Source organism: Bufo bufo, chromosome 3, assembly GCF_905171765.1.
Source record: "Bufo bufo chromosome 3, aBufBuf1.1, whole genome shotgun sequence".
In the NCBI taxonomy this organism is placed as follows: domain Eukaryota; kingdom Metazoa; phylum Chordata; class Amphibia; order Anura; family Bufonidae; genus Bufo; species Bufo bufo.
In genome coordinates this window covers 561627506-561640391 of record NC_053391.1, presented here as the reverse complement: position 1 = coordinate 561640391, position 12886 = coordinate 561627506, and the positions used below count along the sequence as shown (strand labels likewise).

The 12886-nt window shown below is 46.0% G+C and overlaps 1 protein-coding gene across 1 annotated transcript in view; it reads left to right on the top strand.

The window, feature by feature from the left end:
• Nucleotides 1-9843, top strand: part of CD63 (CD63 molecule) — a 44549-nt gene extending 34706 nt beyond the window's left edge. The window contains exons 7-8 of the mRNA XM_040425550.1: nucleotides 8459-8542; nucleotides 9186-9843. Of these exons, the coding sequence (XP_040281484.1) occupies nucleotides 8459-8542; nucleotides 9186-9251 (150 nt within the window). The 3' untranslated portion in view covers nucleotides 9252-9843. The remainder of the gene's footprint in view (nucleotides 1-8458; nucleotides 8543-9185) is intronic.
• Nucleotides 9844-12886: the final 3043 nt, after the last annotated feature.

Here is a 12886-nt window from a genome sequence, read left to right as displayed (position 1 = left end):
TCCTTCCGGCGATGCTCCAGCGTCCAAGTGCGGCAATCGGAGTAGCCGGAGCGTGTGTGCAGCAGCCCCCTGTCTTTGTGAATGACAGGAGGCTGCTGCATGTTATTTCCTATGGAGCACTTGCCTGTAATAGGGCTCCACAGGGAACAATACATTTTCTCATAGATACCAATGCTAGTGCATTGGGGTCTATGAGAATAGCAATCTAATGATTGCTTGTTATAGTTCCCTATAGGAACTATAAAAAAAGTGTAAAAAAATAAAGAAAGAAATAAGTGTTTAAGGGTACTTTCACACTAGCGTTTTTCTTTTCCCCAGTCGTCTCCATGACACCAAGTCCTGAGATTGACTTCCTTCTGATTGGAGAGGAAAAACACAGAGGTTAAAACCCCCACCCCCTCCTCACATCACCAGTGTTTTTTCCTGTCCCATCAGGATAGGAAGCAGGAGAGGTGCACGGAGCTCGTTTGGGCTCACCTGGAGTTATATTTTTTTTTCATCTGGGCCGAGGTCGGATCTGCAGTGCAGCTCTCCCTCCTCCGTTTGGTTAGGCCTGGGCTCGGGCACATAGGTAGTGCCCCAGCGAAGATTCCCTCTGCGGCGGTCCCGGAGGGCTTGATGCAGAGGGAAGGAGGAACACGGCGGATGACGTCAGACGCCGGGGGCGGAGCTAAGCGCGCTGACGTCATCAACATGCGCCACAGGTCCTGCAGCATGAGAAGCACATGGAGACACTATAAAAACGCTCAGGACCTGTGTAACTGCGCCCTGCATAGCGCGGCTCACATATTTTGGTGAAGCATCTCTGAAGCGGTCGGGAGTCAAGATGAGCACCCCCCTCACGCCGGGCTCTGGAACCGAGCCTGCATCAAACCCTGGGACAGTGAGTAACCTGTTCTCAGGTACATGCCTTGTATGGGGGGTTCAGTCTGATCATCCTTTCCTCCCTTACCATTTCAGGGAGAAAAGGATTCGGCTTCTGCAGCCAAAAAAACTAGAAAATGTGGTATTTGCTGCAAAAGATTGTCTAACACTGGATCCAAGCCCCTGTGTAAAGAATGTACTGCCAGTGTCATCAAGTCTGAGTCTTCTAGTCTAATTGAAGACATTAGAAAAGTGGTAAAAGAAGAGGTTCAGCTAGCCTTAACTACCAGAGAACCTACTCCCCCCCAAAGTTCCCCCCACTCAGGACGCCCGTAGTGTTAAATCACTTATCCTGGATTCCGACTCTGAGGGGCTGGCGGTCTCAGACTCCGAATCTGTCCAAAAACACCCGGCATCTTCAGATGAAGAGGGCGAATATAAGCGCTTCCTGTTCAATCCTGAAGATATTGATGAACTTATCAGGGCCACCATTCAGATGGAGATGCCTAAAACCCCTAGGTCTACCCAGCAAGAAATTTTTGGGGGTCTAGGTGAAAGGAAGAAGGCCGTTTTTCCAGTCCCTGATAGTGTCCAAAAATTAATTAGGTCTGAATGGGAAAAACCGGATAAAGGATCCTTTATCCCAAGAGGAATTAAGAGGCGCTACCCCTTTAGCCAAGAGGACTGTACGCATTGGGAGACCATTCCCAAAGTAGACGCGCCAGTGGCCAAGGTAGCAAAACATACGGCCCTACCGTTTGAAGACTCAGCACAATTGAAAGATCCTCTAGACAGGAAAGCGGAGAGTCTCTTGCGAAAGACCTGGGAGACTACGGCGGCCCTTCTCAAACCGGGCGTTGCCTCCACATGTGTGGCCAGAACACTGAACCTTTGGCTAGACCAGCTAGAGATACATCTGGTCAATAAGACACCACGGGATCAAATTCTAGAGAGCTTGCCTCTATTAAAGATGGCAACCTCCTTTCTAGCAAACGCAGCTGCTGAATCAGTTAAACTGTCCGCCCGTACAGCTGTTCTCTCAAATACAGCGAGAAGGGCACTATGGCTTAAAGCGTGGTCAGGAGATATCACATCTAAAAATAAATTAATCGCACTCCCCTTCCACGGTCAGTACGTTTTCGGAGAAGATCTAGATAAAATCCTAGACAACGCGACAAATAAAAAGAGGGTTTCCAGAGGAAAGATATAAACAAAAAAGGCAGCCCTTTCGTGACCGATTTTTTTCAACCCGAAAATAAAAAAGATAAAGGGAAGACTGGGAGGTGGAGCTATGCGAAAGGAGGCAGGGGGAGAAGCTTCCTCTTCAACCCAAATCGGGCCGAAGCCTCCTCATCCAACAACAAACAATGACGCCATACCAGTGGGGGGAAGACTCAGCTCCTTTCTAAGATCTTGGGAGCATGTAACAAACAGCCGGTGGATCTTAAGTATTATACAAGAGGGTTATCTGATAGATCTTCTCTCTTCCCCTCCACAGAAATATGTGATCACTACCCTTCCCCCATCTCAAACTGCGACTTTAAAAAACGACATAAAAAACCTATTAACCTTGGACGCCATAGAGCCCGTCCCGAAAAATCAGACAGGACTGGGATTCTATTCCCGCCTCTTCATTATAAAGAAACCAAACGGGAAATCCAGGGTAATTATAAATCTGAAACATCTAAACAAATACGTAAGATATCAAAAATTCTAAATGGAGACCCTGAAGTCAGCAGTGAAACTCTTAAAAAAGGATGCAGTGATGGCCACAATAGATTTAAGCGACGCCTATTATCACGTCCCAATTCACAGGTCATCAAGGGAATTCCTAAGGTTCGCAATAGAATTGGAGGGAAACTTTCAGCATTTCCAGTTCAGGTGTCTCCCCTTCGGGATCTCTTCTGCCCCAAGGGTTTTTACCAAAATAATGGCGGAAGCCTTGACAACCTTGAGAGAAAAGGCAATTTGTGTGATCCCCTATCTGGACGACCTACTGGTAGTGGCGGACAACATAGAGACCATGGGAATCCATCTCGGGTTAGTCCTGGATCATCTACAGAGCCTAGGTTGGCTCATCAATTGGAAAAAATCGGATTTAATCCCATCCAAACGGAAAGTTTTTCTGGGCATTACTCTAGACACAGTCTCCCAAAGATCCTTTCTACCACCTCAAAAGATAGTAAAACTTCAGACAGCTTTGAGGAAGTTCAAGAAGGAGAAATTCTGTTCAATAAGACAGGCCATGAAGGTACTAGGGAGTCTGTCCGCTTGCATTCCAGCAGTTGCCTGGGCACAGTTCCATCTAAGACCATTCCAGAAATTCATCTTAGACAAATGGAACAGATCGCAATTAACCCTAGAGAGGAAAATATTCTTAGATGCAGAGACCAAAAAATCACTAACTTGGTGGCTCAGCAATTCGAACCTAGAAAACTGGATTTTCTGGGCACAAGATCTCCCTCTAGTCATCACAACAGATGCCAGCCTCCACGGGTGGGGAGCGGTCGTCCAGGGGAACTCCTACCAGGGAACATGGGGGAATTACGTGAGCCAGCAATCCTCAAATTTCAAGGAGCTGAGGGCAGTGTGGGAAGCACTGAAACACACAAGTCAGCTGGCAAAGGGTCGTCACGTCCTAGTCTACTCTGACAACGCTACAGCCGTGGCCTTTATCCAACACCAGGGAGGCACAAGGCATCGCCTGCTACAGAACCTGGCAAACAAAATCTTTTCCTGGGCAGAAGGCAACATTCAATCTCTTTCAGCGGTTCATCTGAAGGGAGTTTTAAACATTCAGGCCGATTACCTAAGCCGGCACAGACTAGACCCAGGGGAATGGATGTTAGCTCCAGAAGCCTTCCATTTAATCACAAAGAAATGGGGCAGGCCGACGATAGACCTGTTTGCATCCAGGAGAAATCATCAGCTAAACCAGTTCTTCTCCCTCAACCCCAGGGATCATCCTCGGGCAGTAGACGCCCTCAACCAGAGTTGGACAACAAACTTAGTCTACGCCTTCCCCCCATTTCCGCTTATCCCCAGAGTGTTACAGAAGTTCCTAAAAGAAAAGTGTACACTAATCCTGATAACCCCCTTCTGGCCCAAGAGAAGTTGGTTCTCCCTCTTGAAAGCCCTCAGCGTGGAAGCTCCTCCCCTTCTACCTCAGAGGCCGGACCTTCTAAGTCAGGGGCCCATTTCTCACCCAGACCTGAAAATACTAAAGTTAACAGCCTGGATTCTGAAGAATCCAACTTTATTAAACTTTGGTCTATCAAAAAAAGTAGTGAACACCTTACTCCTTAGCAGGAAACAGAGTACCAACGACAAGTACCAAAAAATATGGAAGAAATTTGCTGATTGGTCTGGGACCTCCTTCAACCAGTTTAGAGCCAACATCTCACTAATCCTGGATTTTCTTCAAGAAGGGCTAGATTTAGGTCTATCCCCCAATACCCTTAGGGTCCAGGTATCGGCTTTAGGAGCACTATATAATACCAAGCTAACGGAACATCCCTGGATATCCAGATTCCTTAAGGCAGCAGATAGGATCAGACCTACAATTAGAAACATGGTGCCACCATGGAACCTTAATACGGTACTAGGGGGTCTAACCTCCGATCCATTCGAACCTCTGGACTCTATCCACATCAGATGGCTTACCATTAAAACGATTTTTCTGGTGGCAATAACCTCAGCCAGAAGGGTCTGTGAGCTGCAGGCCTTGTCCATCCAAGAACCATTCCTTGCAATATTTGAGGACAAATTAGTTTTCAAATTAGATCCGACTTTCCTCCCCAAGGTAGTCTCGACCTTCCATAGGTCTCAGGACATTGTTCTCCCCTCGTTCTGTGACGATCCGAAAAACGTTCAAGAAATCACTTACCACACATTAGATGTCCGGAGAGCGGTCTTAAAGTACCTGGAAGCTACCAGCCTTTGGAGAAAAGACAAAAATCTGTTTGTCCAATTTTCAGGTCCTAACAAAGGGAAGAGAGCGGCAAAAAGTTCCATCTCCAGATGGATTAAGATGGCAATCTCCGAAGCATATAAAGCTCAGGGAAAAGACGTCCCTGCTTCCCTAAAAGCACATTCTACGAGAGGCATGGCTGCCTCCTGGGCGGAAAAAGCCTCAGCCTCCTTACAACAGATTTGCAGGGCAGCAACATGGAAAAGAGTTCATACTTTCACTAAGCACTACAGACTAGATGTAGCTGCTAATGACGACCTAAGATTTGGACGTAAGGTCCTGTCGGCAGTTGTCCCCCCCTAATTGTATCTTTGATATTGTCTCAGGACTTGGTGTCATGGAGACGACTGGGGAAAAGAGTATTACACTCACCGGTAATCCGGTTTCCTGGAAGTCTCCATGACACCACATACATCCCACCCTTTTTTTCTGCTATTAGCTATTATCCTTTCATCCTGGGGTTCTTCGTTAAAATACACTGGTGATGTGAGGAGGGGGTGGGGGTTTTAACCTCTCTGTGTATTTCCTGTCCAATCAGAAGGAAGTCAATCTCAGGACTTGGTGTCATGGAGACTTCCAGGAAACCGGATTACCGGTGAGTGTAATACTCTTTTCCGGCATAGAGTTCCGTCACAGGGGCTCTATACCGGAAAAGAACTGATCAGGCATATCCCCATGCAGTCATTTTGACTGATCAGGCAAAAGAGAAAACCGTAGCATGCTACGGTTTTGTCTCCGGCGAAAAAAACCTGAAGACATGCCTGAATGCCGGATCCGGCATTTTTCCCATAGGAATGTATTAGTAATTCAAAATACCGGAATGCTGGATCCGTCCTTCCGGTCTGCGCATGCGTGGAAAAAAAGTGAAAAAAATAAATACCGGATCCGTTTTGCCTGATGCCAACGGAAAAACGGATCCGGTATTGCAATGCATTTTTCTGACTGATCAGGATCCTGATCAGTCTGAAAAATGCCTGATCAGTCAGAAAAAGTACATGCGTTTGCATACAGCTTGCCTGATCAGGAAGGCAGTTCAAGCAATGGAACTGCCTGCCGGAATCCTCTGCCGCAAGTTTGAAAGTACAGCCAAATCGCAAAGCGAATAAACGCCCGGTATATTGCTGTCCAGACTAACTGCAAGTATTAACCCAAAACTAGACTCAGAACAGCATGTAATATAGAATCACAGACCAGGACTGTCTTGGTCTGTATTTATCTTGACTGCATTTATCTTCCCTATGTCATTCTGATAAAATAGCTGTGGCACTTTGCACTTATATATACTGACTGTGGGCTGTGATTTATTACCCTCTTTTTTTACAGCTTGGGAGTTTTTATTGCAAGTTATATGTATTATAATGTGACAGACCTGTGGATATTTATCCTGTGTGATTTAATGCTGCTAATGTACACTGATTTCTGTTTTATACAAGTGTATGTCCAAAACAAAAAAGTGTGAAAGTAGCCTAAAAGTAAAAAAAACAAAAACATAAAAATTCAAATCGCCCTCCTTTTCCCAAAATAAAAAAAAAATAAAAAATCATGTGCGAAAACGGCCATAGTATAAAAATATATTCCCCATACGGCAAAAAGCATAAAAATGGCCGATTCGCTGTTTTTGGCCGCTTAATTTTCTACTAAATTAAATAAGTGATCAAAAAGTCATACACACCCCAGAATTAATGAAAAGTTCAATGTATTCGCCCCCCCCCCCCCTCCCCACTTTTTTTAAAATAATTTTATCACTATCAAAACACAAGAAAAAATATACATGTAAGGTTTCGCCGGATCCGTACTGACCTGTAGGATAAAAGTGGTCAGTTTTATCACGTCATAAATAAAGAAGAAAAAAAACTGTACAACTGTGGTGGAAGTTTTTTTTTTTTTTTTGGTTTTTGCAATTTCAACCCATTTTTTTCCGCTTCCCACTACATCGTATGCAATATTAAATGGTGGCGTTGGAAAGTACAACTTGTCCTGCAAAAAACATGTGAACACACAAATAAAAAAAGTTATGGCTCTGGGAAGGCAGGGAGTGCAAAACGGAAAAACTAAAAAACCTCCGGGGTGGAAAGGGGTTAAGGTTACTCGTTCACACCTGAAGACTTTTTTTTTTTTTTTAATGATCTAGAACCCGAGTTGGAATATTACACTTTTTAATTCTCCACAGCTGAGTCACATTAATAAGACCACCAGGTAATATCCAGAGTAACCACCGTGTGCAGCACAGACAGGAGCTAGACGGTCCTGGTAGGTTGTCACAGGTGCATCCCACAGCTGCTGGAGGGTGCATGGGGCAGGATCCATAGAGCAAACACAACGATCCTTCAGATGCCCTCAATTGGGTTGATGAGTGGGCCCAGAGAATGCCACGGAAACCTTCACCAGACCATAACACTGCCTCCACCAGCTAGTGTTCTTCCAGCCTTTGGTTGCAGGGTGTTTGTTCTCTGATGTTTCTCGCCTGATACACCATTGTCCATCCTTTAGATGAAGCTGAAAACGTGACTTGTTGGAGAAGACAACCCTTTGCCAGTCAGTGGAGGTCAAATTCGAATACTGCTGTGAAAATGAAGCCTTTTCTGCAGATGCAGTTTTGTGAGCAGAGGTGCTCCATCTGCTTCTGTATACATTAGGGTTCGCTGAACTGTTTTAGACACCTCTGGCAGCCCCCTGGTTCATTTTGATGGTGAGCCGCCTTGCTGTAGTGTCAGTTCGCCCTCACATCTTTGTAGCCGACTTTCACCTTTCACATCAATGGCACATGGTGCCCTGCAGTTTCCACGTCTCTCATTTTCTATGGTGCCATTTGTCCACTCTCATTACACTTTCATCACAGCAGCACGTTAACCGTTCAGAAATACTGCCACTCTTAGCCCAAGAGCCAATCAATAATCCTCTTTGTAAATCGCCCCTTTTACTCATGACCGCATCGAGGGCTGTGTCTGCAGACAGCCTACTGAACACCTTATATGCCCACCAAGTCGGCTCACGACATGGGACTTCCTTCTGCCGACGTCAAAAGTGGTCATAATAATGTGACTCAGATGTGTCTATGAACAGTAGCTTCCACATTTTAGAGATAATTTAATTTAAACTTTTATTTCCAAAATTACAAATGCAACATAACACTTAAAATTGTGCAGAGTTGTATCCCTGAGGTAAACCTCTGTTTTATTTTATTCTCCACCATTGTTGCGCCTGTTTCACTCTGCTGGTGCTCTTTGGATCCGGCATTGCCAACAGGCCATATTGACTAAAATGGGGTCAGATGAAGATCCAGCCACTACCTGGCAAATGTGCGAGGATTCTGTTGTGCAGAAGTTTTTGTCCTGCTGAATCCCGGCCATTCTGATTCTCTGTCGGAACTCATAACGGCAGTGTAGAACAGGCCTTAGGTGGAATTTATTAAGCTTCTTGGTATTTAATCACCTTTAGATTATCAATTATTTAGTCGTATCCATTTTCTGAGACCTGTAGAAAAGCTTTTTTCCTAATCCCGGAAACACTTGGTGACTCCTAATATAGGTAGGAGGTACAATAAAAAAATCTGTATCTGTTTGCTATACACGGAGTGAACAACTGATTATTTACTCTGAATTCCTGTAACCTTTCCTTACACAGGGTTGTGTGAACAAACTAGAAGACCTTCTTAGGAAAAACATAGCCATTGTAGCTGGAGTTGCTTTGGGTATTGCATTCTTTGAGGTGAGTACCCATGCCCCCTTATCGGCACAATCTGAGAGCCAAGTCAAGGGGTACACTGTGCCCAAAAGATATCATGGAGAAGCAGAACCTTACAACTTGTCTGTCGCACAGCTGACCTAGGGATATGGTGGGACGCTCAGCTGAGGAGCGGCCCTTTTGCACAAACAGTGTCTTATAGAAGAAACAGACCTGAAGATGGCTTGCTTCTTTAATAGGGTCTTCCGAAATTTTAATCCTCAAGATAGGTTATCCACCAATCCGATGTTTAAGAAGGCACAGGCGCCCCTGTGAGCGCTGCTGCCTTCTTGCAGCTCACCAAGCACAGCGCCGTACATTGTATAGTGGTTGTGCTTGGCATCGCGCGCGCAACCCCATTCACCTCCATGGGGCTGAGCTGCTCCTAGGCCACGTGACCGATTAACGTGTCGTCAGTGGCCTAGGAAAAGCTGAGAGAAGACGGCGGTGCTCACAGTAGCGCTGGTACCTTCTCAAACAGCTGATCTGCGGGGGTCCCTGGTGTCGGACCCCCACTGATGACATACTGATGACCTGTCCAGCGAGTCAAATGGTTATTTGTCTTTGACTATTTACGCGATACGCACCCAATTTTAAGTTGCATCAACACTTTCAATTCTTCTTTCAGATCTTGGGCATCATCTTTGCCTGCTGTCTAATGAAGGGAATCCGCAGCGGCTATGAAGTGATGTGACCCGCTCCGCTGTAGCCGATCATGCCGCAATGTCACTTCCTCTGTTGCCGCATTAAGATACACACTGGCATATGCTCTATTTGCATGGTTTTCAGCTTGTCTGCCGATGCCACAGTGTAGCTTGACGAGGCAAAGTGTGTTATTGCCTGTGTGAATTAAATATATTCTGTATCACTAGTCGTTTTTTATGTGTTTGAGGAAAACCTGTAGCTGTTACTCTACTAGTACTCATATCGGCCATGTATGCCGCACACGTGCCTGCAAGCTGTAGTAAAGAAGCAGATTTTTTTCCTCTTGTTTAGAAGCTTTACCATTCTTGTATGATACATTTTACTGGGGGGAAAAAATCATAGGAAAAAAAAAATGGGAAAAGACGGTAACATTCCTTCAGTGCCTTAATGCAATATTTTTGCCTTTGCATATAAATGTCAGTGCAAAAGAAATGTAAAAAGTGTATGTAAGCTGTGCCATAAGTGATGCCAAGGGGTAATGTCCAGTAATTTTTGCTAAGCAGCATGTGCTTTGTCATACTTTCCATTTCTATGAACAGAAATAATTTTTTAATGCCAAGATTAAAGTGACTAGAACGGCAGTCTACTGTGAGTGTGATTTATTCATTTTGGATGTGTAGTTATGTGTAATAATGGACGGCTTATTCCAGTGGTTCCAAACATACATGCTGCAGGGCCAAACCATTGCTGCGCCCGGAGTCGGGTATTGCCTGGAGCGTGACGGATTAGGTCCGGGTGCGTTCAGTGAAACTTGCACCATTTTGCAAGCAAGTTCAGTCAGTTTTGTCTGCAACTGTGTTCAGGGTTTTTTTTCCGCGCGAGTGCAATGTGTTTTGATGCGTTTTTCATGCTCGTGATAAAAAAACTGAAGGTTTACGAACAACATCTCTTAGCAACCATCAGTGAAAAATGCATTGCATGTGCACTCTCTTCCGGATGCAATGTGTTTTTTCACTGAAGCTCCATTCACTTCTATGGGGTCAGTGCTGCGTGAAAAACGCAAAGTATAGAACATGCCGCGTTTCACGCACCACAGAACTGATTTGTGAAAAAAGAAAACGCTCATGTACACAGACCCATTGAAAAAAAATAAAACCTGTCAATTATTGTCCAAGGCCACGAACAAGAAAAGGCATTTCTATTAGGCCTCCTGCACACGACAGTATTTTTTCACGGTCCGCAAAACGGGGTTCCGTTGGTCCGTGATCCGTGACCGTTTTTTCGTCCGTGGGTCTTCCTTGATTTTTGGAGGATCCACGGACATGAAAAAAGTCGTTTTGGTGTCCGTCTGGCCGTGCGGAGCCAAACGGATCCATCCTGAATTACAATGCAAGTCAATAGGGACGGATCCGTTTGACGTTGACACAATATGGTGCAATTTCAAACTGATCCGTCCCCCATTGACTTTCAATGTAAAGTCAGGAGTCCCTATTATACCATCGGATCGGAGTTTTCTCCAATCCGATGGTATATTTTAACTTGAAGTGTCCCCATCACCATGGGAAAGCCTCTATGTTAGAATATACTGTCGGATATGAGTTAGATCGTGAAACTCATATCCGACAGTATATTCTAACACAGAGGCGTTCCCATAGTGATGGGGACGCTTCTAGTTAGAATATACTACGAACTGTACATGACTGCTGCCTGGCAGCACCCGATCTCTTACAGGGGGCTGTGATCCGCACAATTAACCCCTCAGGTGCTGCACCTGAGGGGTTAATTGTGCATATCATAGCCCCCTATAAAAGATCAGGGGCTGCCAGGCAGCAGGGGGCAGACCCCCCTCCCTCCCCAGTTTTTTTATTTCATTGGTGGCCAGTGCAGGCCCCCCCCTCCCTCTATTGTAATATCATTGGTGGCCAGTGTGCAGCCCCCCTCTATAGTATTAATATCATTGGTGGCCAGTGTGTGCCCCCCCCCCCCCCTCTATTGTATTAATATCATTGGTGGCATATCATAGCCCCCTATAAGAGATCAGGGGCTGCCAGGCAGCAGACCACCCCCCCCCTTCCCCAATCATTGGTGGCAGCGGAGATTCCGATCGGAGTCCCAGTTTAATCGCTCTGGGGCTCCGATCGGTAACCATGGCAACCAGGACGCTACTGCAGGCCTGATTGCCATGGTTACTTAGCAATATCACAATATTAGAAGCATCATACTTACCTGCTGCGCTGTCTGTGACCGGCCAGGAGCTCCTCCTACTGGTAAGTGACAGATCATTAAGCAATGCGCCGCACAGACCTGTCACTTACCAGTAGGAGGAGCTCCCGGCCGGTCACAGACAGCGCAGCAGGTAAGTATGATGCGTGTAATATTGCTAAGTAACCATGGCAACCAGACCTGCAGTAGCGCCATGGTTACCGATCGGAGCCCCAGAGCGATTAAACTGGGACTCCGCTGCCACCAATGATCGGGGGGGGGGGAGGCCGCACACTGGCCACCAATGATAATACAATGGAGGGAGGGGGAGGCCGCACACTGGCCACCAATGATATTACAATAGAGAGGGGGGGCCCCGCACTGGCAACCAATGAAATTAAAACTGGGGAGGGGGGGTCTGCCCCCTGCTGCCTGGCAGCCCCTGATCTCTTATAGGGGGCTATGATATGCACAATTAACCCCTCAGGTGCAGCACCTGAGGGGTTAATTGTGCGGATCACAGCCCCCTGTAAGAGATCGGGTGCTGCCAGGCAGCAGGGGGCAGTCATGTACACAGTTTGTAGTATATTCTAACTAGAAGCCTCCCCATCACTATGGGAACGCCTCAGTGTTGGAATATACTGTCGGATATGAGTTTTCACGAAGTAAAAACTCATCTCTGAAAAAGCTTTTATGCAGACGGATCTTCGGATCCGTCTGTATGAAAGTAACCTACGGCCACGGATCGCGGATGCCAATCTTGTGTGCATCCGTGTTCTTTCATGGACCCATTGACTTGAATGGGTCCGTGAACCGTTGTCCGTCAAAAAAATAGGACGGGCTGCAAAACAGTGCATTTTCCTTTTTTTTTTTTTTTTTTTTTTCACGGACCCATTGAAAGTCAATGGGTCCACGAAAAAAAACTGACAACGGCCACGGGTGCACACAACGGTCGTGTGCAGGAGGCCTTATAGTGCTGGCCATGTGCGGTCTGCATACTACAGACCGCAAAACAGTTGCGGACGTGTGAATGGCCCCTAAAACTTTTAAGATTGACATCTGAGCATGTCCTAATATGAACACTGTACTTGTCAAAAACAGTTTAGTCTAGATTTTACTACGCCTATAGCTGGTGTAAACTTAGGCTACTTTCACACTGGCGTTTTGGCTTTCCGTTTCTGAGATCCGTTCAGGGCTCTCACAAGCGGTCCAAAACGGATCAGTTTTGTCCTAATACATTCTGAATGGAAAAGGATCCGCTCAGAATGCATCAGTTTGTCTCCGTTCCGTCTCCATTCTGCTTTGGAGGCGGACACCATAACGCTGCCTGCAGCGTTTTGATGTTCGTCTGACGAAACTGAGCCAAACGGATCCGTCCTGACACACAATGTAAGTCAATGGGGGGCGGATCCGTTTTTACTGACACAATCTGGCACAATAGAAAACGGATCCGTCCCCCATTGACTTACATTGTGTGTCAGG